The sequence below is a fragment of the Coregonus clupeaformis genome, chromosome 9 (assembly GCF_020615455.1).
Source record: "Coregonus clupeaformis isolate EN_2021a chromosome 9, ASM2061545v1, whole genome shotgun sequence".
Taxonomy (NCBI): domain Eukaryota; kingdom Metazoa; phylum Chordata; class Actinopteri; order Salmoniformes; family Salmonidae; genus Coregonus; species Coregonus clupeaformis.
The window spans coordinates 36,044,745-36,069,074 of record NC_059200.1 but is presented as its reverse complement, the minus strand read 5'-3'; the positions used below and the strand labels follow the sequence as shown (position 1 = coordinate 36,069,074).

Sequence of the window (24,330 nt, the reverse complement as noted above, 5' to 3'; positions counted from 1 at the left end):
TTGGACTTGCTCAATTGAATTTTGAAGGGCGTTTGATATAATGCCATGAATGAAATAGAGCTGTGCTCGCTTTTTAGGTTTCATATCAATATTCAGAACAGTGATTGATCGGTCGGTAGTTGGCACTCTGAATGACACACCCTGTCCACCACAGCTCGGGCCCCTGGTTGCATGCCTCCCCTGGTCCCCAGACACCAGTACCTGCTCTCTCTCTGTGAAGACCCTGCTGCCAAAGCTCCAGGTGATGGTTGGGGTGGGGTCTCCGGAGGCCTCGCAGGTCAGGGTGATCTGCTCCTCCAGCTCTGATGCAGTCTGGTTGACCAGGTAGGTGATCTTAGGTTGCACTAGAGAAGGCAAAAATACAATAAATTGATGGATGCCAATGGAATACATTGCTTGTATGCACACTGCTATAGTAAAACCAATAAAAACAATTCTAAAGCCCAAAAACACAACGTTCTTTTACCACAGTTAATGGGAATAATTTTGCTCTTACTAAACACATTCAAGCTGACTTCCTCCTCTTTCTCCCCAGCCTTGTTCCGGGCGATGCATGTGTAATCTCCTTCATCCACTTTCTTGACATCCTTTATTATCAGCTCCGAGCCGTCGTCGTTCAGGCCGTACTTATCGTCCGATTCAAGGACAATGCTTTTACTGAGGGGGGAAAGGCAGAAACAGAATGCATATCACTGACGTCTGTCTCCACAACATGAAGGTAAAAATTGTCGTCTTAATTCTGTGAGATGATCTTTTTGGGGGCCGTATCTAAAAGTAGAGCAGCTGGTAAACAAAAGGCCTGGCTCAGAACCATAAAACCAATGTCTTTAGAGCTACCGACCAGACATCCAGGACAGAAATCATACAGACAGCTTTTTTCTTTGTTTCTCTGGCTCTGCTTTGTTACCATAGCTGCATCATGGCTGTTTTACAAAGGGACTACGTCCATAGGATGGTGGTACACTGTATGATGTTGAGGAATTTCTTCGGCACTCTTGAACGAGCACTCTCTTTGAACCGTGACATGTCTGAGCCTCCCTTGAACTCTAAATCAGATGTGCACACACTGGGTTTGGACTGCGGTCCCACATCTGTATGCTTCTAGGAGATTCAATCCTGAAGCAGCCTCTAAGGGATACCAAATGACAGGCCTGTCAACGGGCCAGGAAATAAATAACAAATGGTAGGAGCTTCTGGCCCCCCTCCTACCCCCTCCATTCACCCTGCCCCGCTTGTCTCCTTCCTCCTCTGGCGAGGCCTAGCCCTAATCGGATGAGTCTCCTCATCCTCCTATCCTTCTCATTTGTTTACACTCCAAGAGCAGCTAGAGAAGCACTACAGTAACTTTGTAGTGTTGGAATTATTCTCATACTATACTAGAGGGCCTATGCTGAGGATATATCAAACAAATGAGCTTTTGCCATCCTCAAGGTACTAGAGAAATATAATTCAATACTGTTGACCCATCCTCTTTTATAATGAGAATGTTTACCAAAAACCCCCAAAAAACTAGCCTTATTCACTTCAACCTCCCCAACTAGCCACAACAAGCCACTTTGTTTACGCTCATTAAAGACAAGGTGGTCGGTGTGACGTACCGGGCCCAGGTGACTGTGGGTTCAGGGAAGCCGTCAGCGTCACAGGCCAGCATCACAGACTGGTTGATGTCCGCCGTGGCATTCACCTCCGACTGCCTGGTGCGGATGCTAGGGAGCACTGAAACACACACAGACATGGATACAAGCATTATTCAAAGATACAGAGGTCATACGTGAGTACGAAATCAATTATACTAAGATGATACTAAGACAATAAGACATTCTAAGGGTGTTACAGTGCATTCAGAAAGTATTCAGACCCTAGACTTTTTCCACATTTTGTTACGTTACAGCCTTACTCAGAAATGGATTAAATTGTTTTTTTCCCTCATCAATCTACACACAATACCCCATAATGACAAAAAACTAAACATATCACATTTACATATAGTGGGGAAAAAAATATTTAGTCAGCCACCCTTTGTTATATACCCTTTGTTGGCAATGACACAGGTCAAACTTTTTCTGTAAGTCTTCACAAGGTTTTCACACACTGTTGCTGGTATTTTGGCCCATTCCTCCATGCAGATCTCCTCTAGAGCAGTGATGTTTTGAGGCTGTCGCTGGGCAACACCGACTTTCAACTCCCTCCAAAGATTTTCTATGGGGTTGAGATCTGGAGACTGGCTAGGCCACTCCAGGACCTTGAAATGCTTCTTACGAAGCCACTCCTTCGTTGCCCGGGCCCGTGTGTTTGGGATCATTGTCATGCTGAAAGACCCAGCCACGTTTCATCTTCAATGCCCTTGCTGATGAAAGGAGGTTTTCACTCAAAATCTCACGATACATGGCCCCATTCATTCTTTCCTTTACACGGATCTGTCGTCCTGGTCCCTTTGCAGAAAAACAGCCCCAAAGCATGATGTTTCCACCCCCATGCTTCACAGTAGGTATGGTGTTCTTTGGATGCAACTCAGCATTCTTTGTCCTCCAAACACGACGAGTTGAGTTTTTACCAAAAAGTTATATTTTGGTTTCATCTGACCATATGACATTCTCCCAATCCTCTTCTGGATCATCCAAATGCACTCTAGCAAACTTCAGACGGGCCTGGACATGTACTGGCTTAAGCAGGGGGACACGTCTGGCACTGCAGGATTTGAGTCCCTGGCGGCGTAGTGTGTTACTGATGGTAGGCTTTGTTACTTTGGTCCCAGCTCTCTGCAGGTCATTCACTAGGTCCCCCCGTGTGGTTTGGGATTTTTGCTCACCGTTCTTGTGATCATTTTGACCCCACGGGGTGAGATCTTGCGTGGAGCCCCAGATCGAGGGAGATTATCAGTGGTCTTGTATGTCTTCCATTTCCTAATAATTGCTCCCACAGTTGATTTCTTCAAACCAAGCTGCTTACCTATTGCAGATTCAGTCTTCCCCAGCCTGGTGCAGGTCTACAATTTTGTTTCTGGTGTCCTTTGACAGCTATTTGGTCTTGGCCATAGTGGAGTTTGGAGTGTGACTGTTTGAGGTTGTGGACAGGTGTCTTTTATACTGATAACAAGTTCAAACAGGTGCCATTAATACAGGTAACGAGTGGAGGACAGAGGAGCCTCTTAAAGAAGAAGTTACAGGTCTGTGAGAGCCAGAAATCTTTGCTTGTTTGTAGGTGACCAAATACTTATTTTCCACTATAATTTGCAAATAAATTCATTAAAAATCCTACAATGTGATTTTATGGATTTTTTTTCTCAATTTGTCTGTCATAGTTGACGTGTACCTATGATGAAAATTACAGGCCTCTCTCATCTTTTTAAGTGGGAGAACTTGCACAATTGGTGGCTGACTAAATACTTTTTTCCCCCACTGTAAGTATTCAGACCTTTACAAAGTACTTTGTTGAAGCACCTTTTTGCAGCTATTACAGCCTTGAGTCTTCTTGGGTATGACACTACAAGCTTGGCACACCTGAATTTGGGGAGTTTCTCCCATTCTTCTCTGCAGATCCTCTCAAGCTCTGTCAGGTTGGATGGGGAGCATCGCTGCACAGCTATTTTCAGGTCTCTCCAGAGATGTTCGATCAGGTTCAAGTCCGGGCTCTGGCTGGGCCACTCAAGGACATTCAGAGAATTATCCAGAAGCCACTCCTGCATTGTCTTGGCTGTGTGTTTAGGGTCGTTGTCCTGTTGGAAGGTGAACCTTTGCCCCAGTCTGAGGTCCTGAGCGCTCTGAAGCAGGTTTTCATCAAGGATCTCTCTGTACTTTGCTCCGTTCATCTTTCCCACGATCCTGATTAGTCTCCCAGTCCCTGCTGCTGAAATACATCCCCACAGGATGATGCTGCCACCACCATGCTTCACTGTAGGGGTGGTGCCAGGTTTCCTCCAAACGTGAACCTTGGCATTCAGGCCAAAGAGTTCAATCAGATAATCATGTTTCTCATGGTCTGAGAGTCCTTGAGGTGCCTTTTGGAAAACTCCAAGCGGGCTGTCATGTGCCTTTTACTGAGGAGCAGCTTCCGTCTGGCCACTCTACCATAAAGGCCTGATTGGTGGAGTGCTGCAGAGATGGTTGTCCTTCTGGAAGGTTCTCTCATCTCCACAGAGGAACTCTGGAGCTCTGTCAGAGTGACCATCGGGTTCTTGGTCACCTCCCTGACCAAGGCCCTTCTCCCCCAATTGCTCAGTTTGGCCGGGCGGCCAGCTCTAGGAAGAGTCTTGGTGGTTCCAAACTTCTTCCATTTAAGAATGATGGAGGCCACTGTGTTCTTGGGGACCTTCAATGCTGAAAACATTTTTGGTACCCTTCCCCAGATCTGTGCCTCGACACAATCCTGTCTCTGAGCTCTACGGACAATTCCTTCGACCTCAAGGCTTGGTTTTTGCTCTGACATGCACTGTGAACTGTGGGACCATATATAGACAGGTGTGTGCCTTTCCTACTCATGTCCAATCAATTGAATTTACCACAGGTGGACTCCAATTAAGTTGTAGAAACATCTCAAGGATGATCAATGGAAACAGGATGCACCTGAGCTCAATTTCGAGTCTCATAGCAAAGGGTCTGAATATTATTATTATTATATATATTTTTTAAATGTATAAAAATCTGTTTTCGCTTTGTCATTATGGGGTATTGTGTGTCGATTGATGAGGATTTTTTATTTACTTATTCAATTTTAGAATAAGACTGTAACATAACAAAATGTGGAAAATGTAAAGGGGTCTGAATACTTTCCGAATGCACTGTATATGCTTCTAACAAGTCTTAAAATTTATAATTAGATCATGATGCACTATACTGGCTGACTTTAAGTATGATAGGGTAAATTAATGTTTCTCTAGGCTTGATACAGGCTTGTTTTCTCTGTTGTAACTCTGTAATTGTGTTCATAATAGCACAGTATTGGATCTATAACGACACTATATTCCAAGTGTGCTCGGATACAAATCCCAGGGCGAGAGCGTAGGCGGAGTAAGAGGGGGTAGGGTGAGAGGGAGGATGTGGTACTCACCGTTGATGATGACCTTAATGATCTTCAGGTCAATCTCTCCCCTGGTCATAACACGAGCCTCACAGGTGTACGCCCCTTCATCTGTTTTCTTGATGCCTCGGATTTGGAGGTGGTTGTTGGTCAGGATCTTAAAACGAACTATGAAATACCGCAAGAAAAGAAAACAGAGAAGTGTTATTTATCATTAACAGTGGGTGGTGTAGGTTTAAGACAAGGCAACATGGGAAAAGCACACATACAGTGCGACTTCAGGAGGCATGGTCTGAGTTACAGAGGAATGCTGTAGTTCCCCCATCCCAGCAGCAATATAGCTAACAATGTAAAAATAGAGCATGAGTTATTTCTGGTAGCTGGAACTAGGAAACATAAGGAGGGGTGGAGAGAACATACCTTTTTCAAATAGGACCATATCATAAGGTACATAACTCACCACCAGAAATAGATTGATCTGTAATATTAGTGGCATAGACTCATCAAAAGAAAGCTCTACCATCCATCAACTGGAATAATGTTTATTTACATATGTTTAATGTTTATTTAGAAGTGCCATACTATTCACTGTGATATTTCTTTACATTGCTCAACAGAGCATTGCCATGGCATGGTGCTTCTAACAGCATTGTATACGTGTCTTATTCTATATCCTTTATATCTATACTGTAGTAAATGTGGTAAAACATGGTCATGTAAACATACAGATGCTCAAAGCAACTACTACTACTACTTCTTGAATTGCGTCATCAAAGCTCTACTATGTAAATATTCTATGAACCCTCTAAGTTCAAACATCTGGCAGCCTGCGTAGAAATATTGTATGGCAACTGTGTTCTGTTAACCCTCTTCTGAAGCGGTGCCAGATGTGTATCTGGTTTACTGAATGTGTATTTGGGCAAAAGCTTTGAATTCATTAACCAGACTTTTTAAATAGCTCTCTGAGCTGTGAAACACATATTAGCATGAAAAAGACTTGTAATTTGAGCTATAAGCACATGCAGCTTTGATATGGAAAGGTTTAATTGGAGCAATGGTATTTACACAAGCAGTATGGGTTTCAATCTGGGCTACAATCTGGGTTTTCCAGTGAAAAACGCAATCCTTGTCCAGGGTCCAAGAAAACGCCACACACCAGAGCGCTGCGGTCACCCTTAGCTTCCCAGTGGTTGCAAGAGGGAGGGGTCCTCTAAGGTTAAAATAGTGCAATCCGGAGAGAAACAAAATCCTTCAGGCAGCATCCCACTCGGGGGGCTGCACGACTCGGGTAGTAGGCAACCCACACATTGGCACATCGAATTGTGTACAAGCCTTACCGTCTTTTGCAACCTGGATCTTTGAGCCTTTGTGCTTCCAGATGATGTCAGCGGGAGGCGAGCTGACGACGTCACAGATGATGTCAGCGTCATCCCCTTCATTGAACTCCTGTGGGGAAGGGGCGTTCTTGAAGGTTATCTTTTCTGTAGGGGAGAAGAATAGAAGTCCACTGTCAACAGAATTTCCTGAACCAGTCAACAAACTTAATTAACCAACATGTTCTATGGCAAGAGCTGTCTTTGTTACCCAGTCTTTGCATTGGAAATTATTTTAAAAGAGCGCTAACTGTAGTGGCATTCCATCTGTTCAAAAATAATATACTTCATACTATACAGTTAGTATAGTTGTATATGCTGGTTCTCTAAATGAAGATACATTGTTGGATACCATTACAATGATACTAGGGCAAAGATACAATCAACAATACAGTATATTATTTTTCCAAGACCCGCTCACCACTCCAAGTCAGGCTCAGGTAATCCCAAGAATAAATGATCAGCATTATCATCATACTGCAGGCCCGCAACAGGTAACCCTCATTGACTCTTGTTTTAATCCACTTCCTCGCTCGACGCATAGACCCAATGGTTCAGTTCTAAACAATCTTGTACCTATACCAATTCAAACCAATCCTATGGAATTTTCAAATAAGGGGTTACCTACTGCTCATAGCATGCTTGTAAATCCCACAGCTGCGGTCTTGGATTTGTTCATGTAAATGCAAGAAGTTTGATTTCAAAGGTGGAATTTATTGAAATTCTGGCTTCTCAATCCAACGTGGACATTCTGGTAATTTCTGAAACTTGCTGATGTGTCTCTGTCTGGTTATAATGTTTACAGATCAGATAGAATTGGCAGAGCTGCGGGTGTTGCATATTTACAAAAGACCATTTTTATGTTTCTGTATCTCTTGCTACCTCTGTCCCTAACGTTTTGATTGTCTCGTTCTTAATGTGGGCCTTGGTCATAATAACCAGCTGACACTAGTAGGAGTGTATCGCCCTCCCTCTGCTACCTCATGTGCTCTTAACAATTTATCTGAATTGCTACAGTTGAAGTCAGAAGTTTACATACACCTTAGCCAAATACATTTAAACTCTGTTGTTTACAATTCCTGACATTTAATCCTAGTAAAAATTCCCTATTTTAGGATCACCACTCTATTTTAAGAATGTGAAATGTCAGAATAACAGTAGAGAGAATTATTTATTTCAGCTTTTATTTATTTCATCACATTCCCAGTGGGTCAGAAGTTTACATACACTCAATTAGTATTTGGTAGCATTGCCTTTAAATTGTTTAACTTGGGTCAAATGTTTTGGGTAGCCTTCCACAAGCTTCCCACAATAAGTTGGGTGAATTTTGGCCCATTCCTCCTGACAGAGCTGGTGTAACTGAGTCAGGTTTGTAGGCCTCCTTGCTCGCACACGCTTTTTCAGTTCTGACCACAAATGTTCTATAGGATTGAGGTCAGGGCTTTGTGATGGCCACTCCAATACCTTGACTTTGTTGTCCTTAAGCAAATTTTTGCCACAACTTTGGAAGTATGCTTGGGGTCATTGTCCATTTGGAAGACCCATTTGCGACCAAGCTTTAACTTCCTGACTGATGTCTTGAGATGTTGCTTCAATATATCCACATACATTTCCTTCCTCATGATGCCATCTATTTTGTGAAGTGCACCAGTCCCTCCTGCAGCAAAGCACCCCCACAGCATGATGCTGCCACCCCCGTGCTTCACGGTTGGGATGGTGTTCTTTGGCTTGCAAGCAACCCCCTTTTTCCTCCAAACATAACGATGGTCATTATGGCCAAACAGTTCTATTTTTGTTTCATCAGACCAGAGGACATTTCTTCAAAAAGTACGATCTTTGTCCCCATGTGCAGTTGCAAACCGTAGTCTGGTTTTTTTATGGCGGTTTTGGAGCAGTGGCTTCTTCCTTGCTGAGCGGCCTTTCAGGTTAAGTCGATATAGGACTCGTTTTACTGTGGATATAGATACTTTTGTACTTGTTTCCTCCAGCATCTTCACAAGGTCCTTTGCTGTTGTTCTGGGATTGATTTACACTTTTCGCACCAAAGTACGTTCATTTCCAGGAGACAGAACGCGTCTCCTTCCTGAGCAGTATGACGGCTGCGTGGTCCCATGGTGTTTATACTTGCGTACTACTGTTTGTACAGATGAACGTGGTATCTTCAGGCGTTTGGAAATTGCTCCCAAGGATGAACCAGACTTGTGGAGATGTACAATTTTTTTTGAGGTCTTGGCTGATTTCTTTTGATTTTCCCAAGATGTCAAGCAAAGAGGCACTGAGTTTGAAGGTAGGCCTTGAACTACATCCACAGGCACACCACCAATTGACTCAAATTATGTCAATTAGCGTATCAGAAGCTTCTAAAGCATGACATTTTCTGGAATTTTCCAAGCTGTTTAAAGGCACAGTCAACTTAGTGTATGTAATCTTCTTACCCACTGGAATTGTGATACAGTGAATTATAAGTGAAATAATCTGTCTGTAAACAATTGTTGGAAAAATTACTTGTTATTTGTGTCATGCACAAAGTAGATGTCCTAACCGACTTCCCAAAACCATTTTAATGACTCCAACCTAAGTGTATGTAAACTTCCGACTTCAATTGTATCTAAGTGTAGTAAATCTGAACTATTAATTATGGGCGATTTTAATATTGATTAGAAGACACCAGGGTCAGATACGCTGAAAGATATTTGCTCTGAGCTTAGCCTGTCTCAGCTGATAACTGAGCCTACACGTCCGAATCCTAAAGATCCATCGAAATCTACCCTGATTGATCTATTTTGACAAATACTCCAGATAAATATGTTGCTAGTGAGGTTTTCCCACTGTATTTTAGTGACCATTGCCCAGTTGTCTGTGTCAGAGATGTGAAAATGCATAAATCTAAGCCTTATGTCATCACCAAGAGGAACTTTAAAAACTTTAGTGAACAAGCTTTTTTTACATTATCTTTATTTTAATGACCTTGATTGTATCTCAGCTATACCTGAACCTGATTTAGCTTTAAGCTTTTTTGCAAATGTGTTCATTACTATTACAGTGAGGGAAAAAAGTATTTTATCCCCTGCTGATTTTGTACGTTTGCCCAATGACAAAGAAATGATCAGTCTATAATTTTAATGGTAGGTTTATTTGAACAGTGAGAGACAGAATAACAACAAAAAAATCCAGAAGAATGCATGTCAAAAATTTTATAAATTGATTTGCATTTTAATGAGGGAAATAAGTATTTGACCCCACTGCAAAACATGACAGTACTTGGTGGCAAAACCCTTGATGGCAATCACAGAGGTCAGACGTTTCTTGTAGTTGCCCAGCAGGTTTGCACACATCTCAGTAGGGATTTTGTTCCACTCCTCTTTGCAGATCTTCTCCAAGTCATTAAGGTTTCGAGGCTGACATTTGGCAACTCGAACCTTCAGCTCCCTCCACAGATTTTCTATGGGATTAAGGTCTGGAGACTGGCTAGGCCACTCCAGGACCTTAATGTGCTTCTTCTTGAGCCACTCCTTTGTTGCCTTGGCCGTGTATTTTGGGTCATTGTCATGCTGGAATACCCATCCACGACCCATTTTCAATGCCCTGGCTGAGGGAAGGAGGTTCTCACCCAAGATTTGACGGTACATTGCCCTGTCCATCGACCCTTTGATGCGGTGAAGTTGTCCTGTCCCCTTAGCAGAAAAACACCCCCAAAGCATAATGTTTCCACCTCCATGTTTGACGGTGGGGATGGTGTTCTTGGGGTCATAGGCAACATTCCTCCTCTTTCAAACACAGCGAGTTGAGTTGATGCCAAAGAGCTCGATTTTGGTCTCATCTGACCACAACAATTTCACCCAGTTCTCCTCTGAATCAATCAGATATTCATTGGCAGACTTCAGACGGCCCTGTATATGTGCTTTCTTGAGCAGGGGGACCTTGCGGGCGCTGCAGGATTTCAGTCCTTCACGGCATAGTGTGTTACCAATTGTTTTCTTGGTGACTATGGTCCCAGCTGCCTTGAGATCATTGACAAGATCCTCCCGCGTAGTTCTGGGCTGATTCTTCACCGTTCTCATGATCATTGCAACTTCACGAGGTGAGATCTTGCATGGAGCCCAAGGCCGAGGGAGATTGACAGTTATTTTGTGTTTCTTCCATTTGCGAATAATCGCACCAACTGTTGTCACCTTCTCACCAAGCTGCTTGGCGATGGTCTTGTAGCCCATTCCAGCCTTGTGTAGGTCTACAATCTTGACCCTGACATCCTTGGAGAGCTCTTTGGTCTTGGCCATGGTGGAGAGTTTGGAATCTGATTGATTGATTGCTTCTGTGGACAGGTGTCTTTTATACAGGTAACAAGCTGAGATTAGGAGCACTCCCTTTAAGAGTGTGCTCCTAATCTCAGCTCGTTACCTGTATAAAAGACACCTGGGAGCCAGAAATCTTTCTGATTGAGAGGGGGTCAAATACTTATTTCCCTAATTAAAATGCAAATCAATATATAACATTTTTGACATGCGTTTTTCTGGATTTTTTGGTTGTTATTATGTCTCTCACTGTTCAAATAAACCTACCATTAAAATTATAGACTGATCATTTATTTGTCAGTGGGCAAACGTACAAAATCAGCAGGGGATCAAATACTTTTTTCCCTCACTGTATAGATAATCATGCCCCCTTCAAAACTCAGAGTTAAAGGTAGATCGAATGCATGGTTCCTTCCTGAATTATCCAAAGTAATTCATGAGAGAAATGTTGCCTGGGTAAAGGCCAGGAACACATGCTTAGGCCCAGATTGGCAATCTTTCATGCAATTGAGGAATCAATGTGTAAGACTGATCAAGAAAAATTGTAAGGGAAACTGTCAAATTCTGAAAAACTGTCAAATCTCTAAAGGGTTGCACTTCCTCCTCTCTGCCCCAACAAATTAATTCACTCTGGCCAAATTACAGACAAAAATGCCATCATTGATGCATTTAATCATCATTTTATTTCAGCAGGCTATCTTTTTGAAAGAGCGTCTAACCCTTCTATCTCTAAGTTTTAGACGCTAAAATGAATTGTGCTGCCTTGTTTGTTGACCTGTCAAAAGCATTTGATACTGTTGATCATGCTATTTTATTAAACACGTTGTCCTCGATTGGCCTGGGCTCTGACGCCTGCTCTTTGTTTCATGATTATCTTAGTGACAGAACTCAGGCCATCGTGATTGATGGGGTTAAGGCCAAATGTTTTGAAGTACATCAAGGTGATCTGCAGGGGTTGATACTACGACCTGTTCTTTTCACCATTTATAATCTGTAAAAAAATAAATAACAAAAATCTAGATGCAGATGATACTATTATGCACACAATTGCCCCGACTGCTGACCTGGCTGTGACAAGGCTACAGTCCGATTTTTCAGTTGTGCAGGATGCCCTTACTGATTTAAAACTTGTGCTTAATACAGGCAAAACTAAATACATTTTGTTTTCAAGTTCTCGTAAGATTGTCTCAGATAGAATACATCTTCACTCATTGGATGGTTCAATAATCAAACGAGTCCCTGCATACAAATACTTTGGTATTTGGATTGACAATGATTTATCGTTTAAAAATATATGAATGAGCTTGTTAAGAAACTAAGATTTAAAGTGGGCTTTTTTTACAGAAACAGATCTTGTCTCTCTCTAGTCAGTAGGAAGCAGATTGTGCAGTCAACATTTCTGCCTGTTCTTGATTATGGTGATACTATTTTATTAAAGTGCAGTTGCCTCTACTCTTAAATTCCTGGATGCTGTTTTTCATAGCGGCCTTCGTTTTATCATAGGAGACAGTTTTATTACTCATCACTGTATTCTTTACCAAAAGGTTGGCTGAACCTCTTTGAAGTCACATAGATCACATCATTACGCTCTTTTTGTTTACAAAGCCCTGCTCCACATGCTTCCGACTTGCCTAACTTCACTGTTAAGATTTAACAAATTATCAAACCCGTTCACAGGGTTGGTTAACTCTGGAGACTCTTTTGGTGTTTACAGAGTTAGGTAAGTCAGCCTTTAGTTTTCTTGCTCCACAATACATTTCGAATAGATGCTTTAGTGTCCCTAGGGCAGTTCAGGCAGCAGACAGAGGACATAATGAAGAATGTGTTTGTTTTAGTTGAATGTGTTTTCTGTATATTGTGTATATTTATCTTTGTCTGTGCAATATGTGTTGTGTGGTATTTTATTTGTTTTATATTGTATTACATTTTTTATGTATTTTATGCAATTGTATATGCAGGGCTCCCTCGTAAAAGAGACACTGGTCTCAATGGTGACTCCCTGATTAAATAAAGGTAAATAAATAATGTGGGAACACAATTGAAGTAAACAAATATGAACAGCATATGCAGACACTTTTAAATTACATTCTTCAAAATTACATTGTGCACTCCACAAATACGTACAGATAATACAGTGAGGGGATTTCATTTAGTGGTAATCCGCTAAAGTACAATGAAGAATATGACCTTGTTTCAAGCAGTTTGAAAGGGAACTTACGGAAGATTTTCACGTTGACGGTGCCCTGAGACTCCTTGTCTCCATTTTTGGCCACACACTTGTAGATGCCGGCATTGTCCACGTTGGCGTTATAGATAGTGAGAGTGGACGAGGACTCGTCGTTGCGGTTCACGAGGATGTCCTGTCTGTTCGGTAGGAGCTTCTCGCCGTTCGGGGCATACCAATCAATGTCCTTTACATCTCCGACAACTGAGAGACGAATAGAGGCAGGGTGGATACGTGAGCACAGAATGCGAATGCACTATTTATGTGTCTACAGCAGTTTAGATGAATGATAACAGAGAAATATGTGCTGCCTTGCGAGATGATGCTGTGTCTGAGGTATGCATTATAGCTTTTTTAAGGTTAACAGGTTTCTCTACATAGCAAAATAACATCCATCCTAATACTGTTTAAGTCAACTCTGCAAGATGAAAATCTGTCATGAACATAAGATAAAACCTAAAAGTATATAATGTAGGCATTATGTCACAACATCTCACCCTTATCACTTTCAACAAAGAAGTGAATATCCTGACAAACTAGACTGAGCAACATATTTTTGGTACAAATAGATTAATACTAGACCAGCATTCCCTAGGGCTACCTGCTTCAAGGACTCGCACGTTTCCTGGAATCTTTCACTCCCTCCTCATTCATAATGGAATAAAGAAGTGTTGAGAGAAACAGTATTTTGCTGACTTTTTACTGCAAAGGAAGTACACATCTAGCTACAGTGCTTTTCATTCAAAGGAAACATCATTAAAGTGAGATGTTTTCATCTTCCTTCCATGACATATTGAGCCTCTCTTCTGTCTTTGCTATTCAACAACAGGACGCTGACCTGCAGCAGTCTGCCAGTAGTGGGGGAGTGGGGGTGTGGGGGGGGTGGGGGTAACTGACCACAGTTGCAGGTTAGCATCCCGGGAACCCCATGCTACTGCAGCCATGAGAACTGCTGTAGCACCTGCACTTTATTTGTAATCCTCTTCTTTATTAAGCTGTCCAAATACAGTAGCTAAGTTGAGGTTTGCTGTTGTGGAGGCGATGGTAGCTGTACCACACCTACCTTCGCAGAGGAAGAATTTTGACTCCCCCATACTGATCTCGCCTTGCATCGGGGTGATCTCCACCTGCAGTGAGGCTGGAAGAGAAAAACACAGAGAGAGCAGGTCTCAGAACAGTTCAAGTAATTTCTTACATAGTCTCAATACACTTTACACAGAGCAGGTCCTAGAACAGTTGTGCCTAAGGGGAGAATGACTATGACAGGATGACACAGGGGCAAAGCACAGACAGGCAAGGCCAGACACACTTTAATGCATCAACAGCTTGACTGAACATCTGCTGCTGATCAACCTGAGATGAGCCATTTCCCACCCTTCACTTTTCCATATGATGCTGCTTCTATGCCGTTAATTGGATTCAGTTGACAAACAAGCATTTTATTATTTGCAGGCACATTTCAGTAAAAGCACAGTCACTAAAACAAACTGGTGCAGACAAATGGAAACTTTCTCACCAATTCCCACATTGTAGGCTTATAGACCACAGTAGCATTTATTTTTGGACCTCTAGATGTGTAAATTGTCAGAGACTTGGCAAGGTCCCAGCATTACTAATGCAGTAGGCAGCTCCCACCGGCTTTAGTGGGATTGTTATGGAGGTTGGGATGGTTGTAGGGTTATGCGGGTAACATAATGAAATGTGGTGGAACAACCTGTAGCCATGGCAACCACAAGTGCTGTCATATCCACTTATTGAAAAACCTTGGTATCGTATAGGCAGATTCTCTAAACTAAATATGACAACTAGGGCCTGGCATTATAAAACACCATGAAGACCATGAATTATATGCCTCTCGCAAACGTGTTTCTGACTCACAATTACCAAGGGTCCAGCGTTCCGGTCTTGATTCGGCACTGCAGTTTAACTTCCATAGACAGCCACATATAGAAGTCAGATTAGAAAAAGTCCTAATAATACACTTGAGTCATCACCTTTGTGCACAAAACATCCATTGAATTATTCAAATAATTGTTGGTGAGGCCGATTTCTTCCATCACTCACAGCCAAAGATATTAACATTTTATATTCATCCAATGTCTGCCATGTTTTTGGATGATGTGATGATGTCGTCGCTGCTCCCTGTGCATACTGAGTGCTAGTGCATGTGATGTTGAGCCGTGTAAACCGGATGCAACCCGTATTTACTGTGAATCGGCGTATGCGAACGTGAGTAGATTACATTGAAAACAACATTTTAGACGCAGTCTCCGGTTCTTTTATACCTCAGTGGCAATTCCTCAGGGGTCTGGCGAGTTGATGATATTTCATAATGGCACCTAAAGCCTCGATTTTCACTCAAGACAAATTAAAGCCACCTGACCGAGGTATCCTAGTGTTCTCTCTTTTTCATCTTTCACAGACCGCACGCTCAGGAAGTGTAATGCCATAAATCAATGCATATTAGCTTCCTGAGATGCAGCCTAATACATTTAATCTTTCTGCATCAGCTAAAGCGGGTGACACAGATGAGATTGAGAATGTACCGTGTTTGGAACTTTTCTCTTCACAAAACACTCTGGCACTCTCTCTGCCAAGATCTGTGCCTCAAGAGTGAAGCACAGAGTGCAAAGCCAATACAACACTGAATCCTAATTTGAACTTGACATAAGATCTACCGTAACTAGGCTGACACTATTCATAAATGAATGCCTGTATCAAACCTGATAGAAGTCAGGTTGAACCCAGGTGATACTCAGCTCAGCTGCATTCAACTGACCTGATTCTGGGCTGGTACCTCAAAATGGCTGTGCAGCAACCACCATCGCATAAGAACTAATGCTAAAGCTAACAACACAAAGTCGACTGGTAGGGACGACACAGCGGTGGCCGTCTGTGCTGTGCTTTTTAAACACTCCCTCACAGTATGGCAGACTGACAGCGCTGTTAAGCTAAAATAGCAGGGGAGAACAGACATTAAAGGTGAATATGCAGAAATTGCTCCGCCATTTCCTGGTTGCTAAAATTAGACTAGTTCGCCTAATTTCAGTTTATGTGACAAAAGAAGAATCATTGTACCATCTAAACCGCTGTTTAATATATTTTCAATAACAACAAATATTGTATTTTCAGCTGTTTTAAGCTGGGGTACAGAACCAAAAGTAAAAGATATAAAAACGAAACTTAAGAACGGGAAGCATAGAAATAGCGCACATAGAACAGATCTTCTGCTTCTCAGACTTGCTTTCAATGAGAATGACAGATCTATAATTTATATTTCTATGTGAATTTGGTCAGGTCGTCCAAAAGTTACATATTGCAGCTTTAATAGAAACCCAAAAATAAATTTGCTTGTATCTAACGGAGGCCATTACATTATACATTGTAACATTTGGTAACACTTTTCTTGACACCTACCATCATAACTCATTGACAGTCATAACCATGTCATAATATTCCATAACAGCTGACATAACATGTCATAACCTGTCATAATATGGTCATAACACTGTCATGACATATATTTAGACCTGTTATGACATATATTGTGTTATTTTATGGCTGGTTATGACACCTAAATAAGAGTGTCAAAACCCACAAAATCTACCACACAAGGCAACATATTTCATTACACCATAGCCTACTTGTAAACAGTATTTTTATGTTATATAAAATTTTCTGAAATTGACCATATTGAATTATCATTGTAATTGCGCACACATTGATGCCAAGAAACCCTCTTTTTGACAGATGACTGACATAAGGGCAGTGTTTTAATCAAATCAACTATATTCACTGAGCTAGTCTGATGCTTTAAGCACACTGTTTGATTAAATAACTAAAACACTTGAGGGAGTCCGACCAGCAATTGATTTGATTGTGCCGGGCCGGACTATGCGCTGTGTTAAAGAAAAAAAAGACAATGAGTGACTGTGTGACTTTTCTGACTGAAAAGTTATGTTACTGAAATCCCTCAATTGTTTAGGAAAAACATTCCCTAATCCCTCAAACCTTGCTCTCTTTACATGACACATGTATGCATCGCACGCATGTGACCAATAGGGCTGACCTATAGCAGATCATAATCACATCAATAAATTGGTTATAACAATTTGATAAATGGAAACAGGATGCACCTGAGCTCAATTTTGAGTATCATGGCAAAGGGTCTAAATACTTATGTAAATAAGGTACTTCTGTTTAAAAAAAATTATAAATTTCCTAACATTTGCAAAATCTTCTAAAATCCTATTTTTCGCTTTGTCAAAAGTTGACACACCTACTCATTTATTATTATTAAATTTTTTTTCTACTATTTTCTACATTGTAGAATAATAGTGAAGATATCAAAACTATGAAATAACACATATGGAATCATGTAGTAACCAAAAAAGTGTTAAACAAATCAGAATACATTTTAGATTTTATGATTATTCAAAGTAGCCACCCTTTGCCTTGATGACAGCTTTGCACATTCTTGGCATTCTCTCAACCAGCTTCACCTGGAATGCTTTTCCAACAGTCTTGAAGGAGTTCCCACATATGCTGAGCACTTGATGGCTGCTTTTCCTTCACTCTGCCGTCCGACTCATCCCAAACCATCTCAATTGGGTTGAGGTCGGGTGATTGTGGAGGCCAGGTCATCTGATGCAGCACTCCATCACTCTCCTTCTTGGTCAAATAGCCCTTACACAGCCTGGAGGTGTGTTGGATCATTGTCCTGTTGAAAAATGATAATCCCACTAAGCCCAAACCAGATGGGATGGCGTATCGCTGCAGAATGCTGTAGTAGCCATGCTGGTTAAGTGTGCCTTGAATTCTAAATAAATCACTTTACGGTGGGAACTACACAGGCGGAGATCATCCGTTCACCCACACCGCATTCACAAAGACACAGCGGTTAGAACCAAAAATCTCAAATTTGGACTCCAGACCAAAGGAAAAATGTTGACAGGTCTAATGTCCATTGCTCGTGTTTCTTGGCCCAAGCAGGTCTCTTCTTCTTATTGGTGTCCTTTAGTAGTGGTTTCTTTGCAGCAATTCGACCATGAAGGCCTGATTCACACAGTCCCCTCTGAACAGTTGATGTTGAGATGTGTCTGTGACTTGAACTCTGTGAAGCATTTATTTGGGCTGCAATTTCTGAGGCTGGTAACTCTAATGAACTTATCCTCTACAGCAGAAGTAACTCTGGGTCTTCCATTCCTGTGGCGATCCTCATGAGAAACAGTTTCATCATAACACTTGATGGTTTTTGCGACTGCACTTGAAGAAACTTTCAAAGTTTTTGAAATGTTCCGTATTGACTGACCTTCATGTCTTAAAGTAATGATGGACTGTCATTTCTCTTTGCTTATTTGAGCTGTTCTTGCCATAATATGGACTTGGTCTTTTACCAAATAGGGCTATCTTCTGAATACCACCCCTACCTTGTCACAACACAACTGATTGGCTCAAACGCATTAAGAAGGAAAGACATTCCACAAATTAACTTTTAAGAAGGCACACCTGTTAATTGAAATGCATTCCAGGTGACTACCTCATGAGGCTGGTTGAAAGAATGCCAAGAGTGTGCAAAGCTGTCATCAAGGCAAAGGGTGGCTATTTGAAGAATCTTAAATATAGAATATATTTTTATTTATTTAACACTTTTTTGGTTACTACATGATTCCATATGTGTTATTTCATATTTTTGATGTCTTCACTATTATTCTACAATGTAAAAAATAGTAAAAATAAAGAAAAACCCTTGAATGAATAGGTGTGTCCAAACCTTTGACTGGTACAGTGCCTTGCAAAAGTATTCATCCCCCTTGGCGTTTTTCCTATTTTGTTGCATTACAACCTGTAATTAAAATGGATTTTTATTTGGATTTCATGTAATGGACATACACAAAATAGTCCAAATTTGTGAAGTGAAATGAAAAAAATAACTTGTTTCAAAAAATTCAAATAAATAAATAACAGAAAGGTTGTGTGTGCATATGTATTTACCCCCTTTGCTATGAAGCCCCTAAATAAGATCTGGTGCAACCAATTACCTCCAGAAGTCACATATTTAGTTAAATAAAGTCCACCTGTGTGGAAGGCCCCAGAGTCTGCAACACCACTAAGCAAGGGGCACCACCAAGAAAGCGGCACCATGAAGACCAAGAGCTCTCCAAACAGGTCAGGGACAAAGTTGTGGAGAAGTACAGATCAGGGTTGGGTTATAAAAAAATATCAGAAACTTTGAACATCCCACGGAGCACCATTAAATCCATTATTAAAAAATGGAAAGAATATGGCACCACAACAAACCTGCCAAGAGAGGGCCGCCCACCAAAACTCACGGACCAGGCAAGGAGGGCATTAATCAGAGAGGCAACAAAGAGACAAAAGATAACCCTGAAGGAGCTGCAAAGCTCCACAGCGGAGATTGGAGTATCTGAGATTGGACCACTTTAAGCCATACACTCCACAGAGCTGGGCTTTACGGAACAGTGGCCAGAAAAAAAGCCATTGCTTGAAGAAAAAAATAAGCAAACACGTTTGGTGTTCGCCAAAAGGCATGTGGGAGACTCCCCAAACATATGGAAGAAGGTACTCTGGTCAGATGAGACTGAAATTGAGCTTTTTGGCCATCAAGGAAAACACTATGTCTGGCGCAAAACCAACACCTCTCATCACCCCGAGAACACCATCCCCACAGTGAAGCATGGTGCTGACAGCATCATGCTGTGGGGATGTTTTTCATCGGCAGGGACTGGGAAACTGGTCAGAATTGAAGGAATGATGGAGCTAAATACTGGGACGGAGGTTCACCTTCCAGCAGGACAATGACCCTAAGCATACTGCTAAAGCAACACTCGAGTGGTTTAAGGGGAAACATTTAAATGTCTTGGAATGGCCTAGTCAAAGCCCAGACCTCAATCCAATTGAGAATCTGTGGTATGACTTAAAGATTGCTGTACACCAGCAGAACCCATCCAACTTGAAGGAGCTGGATCAGTTTTGCCTTGAAGAATGGGAAAAAATCCCAGTGGCTAGATGTGCCAAGCTTATAGAGACATACCCCATGAGACTTGCAGTTGTATATGCTGCAAAAGGTGGCTCTACAAAGTATTGACTTTGTGGGTGTGAATAGTTATGCACGCTCAAGTTTTCTGTTTTTTTTTGGTCATATTTCTTGTTTGTTTCACCAAAAAATATATTTTGCATCTTCAAAGTGGTAGGCATGTTGTGTAATTCAAATGATACAACCCCCCCCACAAAAAAAAAATCAATTTTAACTCCAGGTTGTAAAGCAACAAAATAGGAAAAATGAATATATATTTTTTGGCTACTGCTAGACTAAATAAATCTTGGTCGACCAACAGGCTATCGACCAAACAATTGAACAGTCGACTTAATGGGTTCAGCCCTATACTGGACATTCTTTTAGTTGCAAGGTTGGAGATCTTACAGGGGCCTGAACACAGGATACTTTTTTGGGATTTGCAAAAACTAATTAGAAAATCTAACAGGCTTTACTGAAAGTCAATTTTTGCTTCTAATGTTGGTGAAAGAACCCCCACAAGTAGTTTAATTAGGTTTTATTGGTTTGGGGGCAGATTTAAGAGGCCTAAATCAACACCTAATTCACGTTCAAACTAATGCTCCTTATACAGGAGTGTTTTTTTTTTCATACATGATGGTTCGGGTCTCTTATTCATTAGTTGCTCATGGTCTCTCCTTCCTTACAGGAGGAAAAACGTGTAGATATTTATATAGGCTTCATACACTTCATATCGTTTTAGGCTACTATTTCAGTTCCAGACAACCAGGCGATGACAAAAATAATATTGCTTCGAATGACTTACTGAAATCCAAACTAAAATCTCCCAGCAGATTTATCGAGAAACCCCCCAAAATAGATATTTGCAGAAAAATCCTGGATTCTGCCATAAACATGATCTGTACTTTGTAAGATGGAAACATCCTCAGAGGCAGTGAAATGAGAGCTGTCTAAAGCATGTTCGCTGTGCCTGGTATGAGGTATCATACAATAACAACAGTAACAGCTCCTATTCCCTCTCTTACCAAGTAGGGCATAGGAGAAACCTCACCACAGATCCCAATTCTGAGGACAAAGATAACTGGTGAAAAACTAAACAAATGTATTTCAGGCCAAGTGGGTAAAAATGCTATTTTTAGTGTCCTTTTGGATTTCAAACTCTTTAAATGGAAGCTGAAGCTTGAAACTCCAGAGTGAATGCGGTAACAGGGTAGAGATTTTGAAACTTGTACACTACCAACCGTCGACACAGCAAAAAGTGAGCTGCTGTGTCCTTGCTGAAAGCACACAGGAAACAAATAATCGATAAGCTTAATTACAAAACAAATCCTAAACACTTCAGCCTCTACTGCTGCTGCCGCTCCTGTTTCTGGCCAAGTGTTCTGGCACATAGTGCCCAGAGCAGTCCCTGTACACCAAGCAATTCTGCCCATAATTTAATGAAGCGATAATTCTAGCGTATTATCCTGGATCTGCATTTCTGAACGACGACGGCCCAGGGAAAAACTCCTAACAGAACATGAACACAGTCGTGCTGTGTAAGTGTGGAAACAGCTGATTGCTGGAGCAGGGAGCAGAAACAATAAGGCAGTTTATTGGACAGCTGTAAATGTTGAGGAAGTCCCCTGAAGATATCTCTATCGGGGCAAAGAGCACGCCTGAGACTGCCTATAAAAGTTGCCCAACCAATTTAAGTAAAAGCTTATGGATTAAACATGTTATAAGCCCTCATTTCCATGTCACACATTAAACAAGATTCGATAACTCAAGGTCAATTTGAAATGAGATTACACTTCAAATAAGATAAATGTTCAACTGCTAATAGCTTATAATCAAACAGTGCTGTGTCTCCATTCTTGGGAGAATGATATAGTCAATATGGAAACCAGGCCATAGGCTATGTTCCATTTAAAGTATGAAACAGATGCAACTTCTCTATGGTGCTGCATATATCATAGTGAAAGAGATACTACACTACAGAATGTTACAAACATATAGAATTCACACACTAGTCATTCCTGGGGATACATGTTTCCTTTTAAAATGTCATATACATTGGATGACAACCTTTCTACAAAGCAAGAACATTAATCTTGGGTACCATACAGTGAACCTGTAAATTCACATGAGCCCATGTGTGCTTTTGCTCATACCTGTATATCATCGCACTGAGCATATTTGCCATAGCCATATCGATTCATCAAAAATGAATCGATATATATGAAAATAAATAATCCTTTTCATGTGAATCAACTCTGACATAAACAAACTCTCAAGATTTTCACATATCACTGTTCAATTGGCCTTCACCATTCTTTCTACCTGTCATTCATTTATGGAACATTCGATGCATGCCAAAACATTCAAGTCAGCACAGAGCAAGAGATGAACAACAATATTCACGGTTGGGAATACATTTTCGACACTGACATGACATAATGAATGTGGGAGTGGTGGATGTGGTTCATGGTACTATGATGTAATTTGGCCTCTAAGTTTTAATCCTTTCTCTCATATGACCTATTAAGCTCTGCTAGACAGGAGGCACTGGCGTGGAAATGTAAAAATCAGAGACAGCAAATCTACCCTAATTACCTCAGTATCTAGATGCTATTTTTTTGGATTCTACGTGAGTTGAGCTGTCCCGTGTCAGACAAGTATTTTTCATTGGGATGTCTTCTCGCAGAAAGGCTTAACCCCTTAGAGGTGATGTTTGCGCACCCGCAAAAAAATAAATTAGCATAATAAAACAATCCCCATAAAAATCTGTCTGTTTAAACTAGAGATATCAGTTGTTTTGCATGAGCTCAATCCACCGCATCTGCTGATGTCGGCCTTCCACATCTGCGGTGGAAGGTGGCAGAGCTACAGCGGTGTTTGTCAGACCAGCAGACATCCCGAAAATTGGTCTTCTCACCAAAATGTCTGAAGAGCCTGAACGGTTTGGGTTACAAACTATTATGACCCCACTGTGGAAAGATGAGAACACGATGCTGTTGTCCGTTTTACTCTACGACCCCCACAAGCGCCACGGGACTCGTCTGATGTCGGTACCGCCGATCTGCCAACTTCTGTCTGTAGCGTCTGAACAGTTTGGGCTACACACTAATATGCTCTAGGACACCCACAAGCCTCGTCTAAAGGTACCCTGGTACCAGTTTAAAAAATGAATGGAAGTACTGTATATATGGAAGTAGTTTAGTGCCTAAATATGGGTCAATAAAAAATATATATATATCTCTCAGATATAGGACAGACACTTCCAAACAAACTTCCTTTGGATTTATTTTTTGATTATCTGTTTTTCCATATATTAATCTGTTATTCAATGCATTTCTATGGGCCAATAGCAGTAAGGCCAAATTCAATGTTTCATCAAATATATATATATATATATATATATATATATATATATATATATATATATTTTTTTTTTTTGTTACCTAAAGGGGTCCTAAGAATAAAAATTAAAATAGCTAAATGACCCCCTCAGGCTTAGTTAAGCACTTTGAAGGCCCCCAAGATAAAAATATTCTACCGGAAACAAACTTTCCTGACAGAAATTTTACTTCTGCATTGCTTTCAGGTGGGAATGCGGTGCTTTAGAATGCTACGCCAGACAGGCCACGATGCACTGATCAAAAAGCATGGGCAAGATCCTGTATAGACGCAGTCATTTCCCACCACGAAAAACCACAGACAAACACACACCGCCACACATACGCAAGCACACACACACCCCTAGCAAATAAATTATAATGTATGCTAAATCTCATGCACTTCCAAATTGTACATTTAGGTTCTCCCCCCCGGTGGCACTCATTGCTAAATGGACTGCGTCTCCACTTATCTGAATTGGTAATCTCCATTAATTATGGGTAAACACTACTCACAGTCCATATTAGTTCACCAGTATGCCTTTATACAGCTAATAGCCGATCCAACACCTGCTGCCAAGTGACCACTGCTAAGTTTGTCTACTTTATACACAGTATTTCTTCTCCTTCAAGTGCACCCGCAATGCAACATTTTATTAACGCACACATTTTCCTAAGTAATTTATTCGGCTGGAAGTAATGGAAAAACTTCAGCGGAGAGTAGCACTCCCCTTTCAAAACCACAGACTTTTATGTCCAAAAGTTTTTGGTCAGAAAACTTCAAGGGCCAAATAAGGCCCACGGGCCGCCAGTTGGGAAACCCTGCTTTAGAAGAAACAAAGTTCTGTGGCGCTGCTAATCTTTAGAACAATCGCCTGTCTAAAGATGGCAACAGTGGGCATGTCAGAAACCTTGTGGTCTGTTGTGAAAGAACTCTTCCAGTGCCACTTTGGGGATGGACTGGAGTTCCAGACTGTGTTTTCCATCGCCACAGTAGAAGTATGCATGCCTA

At 41.2% G+C, this 24,330-nt stretch overlaps 1 protein-coding gene across 15 annotated transcripts in view; it reads right to left on the bottom strand.

Annotated features, from left to right (window-relative positions):
• LOC121582898 (neural cell adhesion molecule 1-like) overlaps nt 1–24,330 on the bottom strand; it is a 317,435-nt gene that overhangs the window by 78,450 nt on the left and 214,655 nt on the right. For all 15 annotated transcript variants that reach the window (XM_045222573.1, XM_045222582.1, XM_045222574.1 and 12 more), the window contains exons 2-8: nt 13,969–14,043; nt 12,900–13,109; nt 6,354–6,497; nt 5,047–5,184; nt 1,599–1,716; nt 497–657; nt 202–344 (exon numbers count right to left, since the gene is read on the bottom strand). In XM_045222573.1, the coding sequence (XP_045078508.1) occupies nt 202–344; nt 497–657; nt 1,599–1,716; nt 5,047–5,184; nt 6,354–6,497; nt 12,900–13,109; nt 13,969–14,043 (989 nt within the window). The remainder of the gene's footprint in view (nt 1–201; nt 345–496; nt 658–1,598; nt 1,717–5,046; nt 5,185–6,353; nt 6,498–12,899; nt 13,110–13,968; nt 14,044–24,330) is intronic.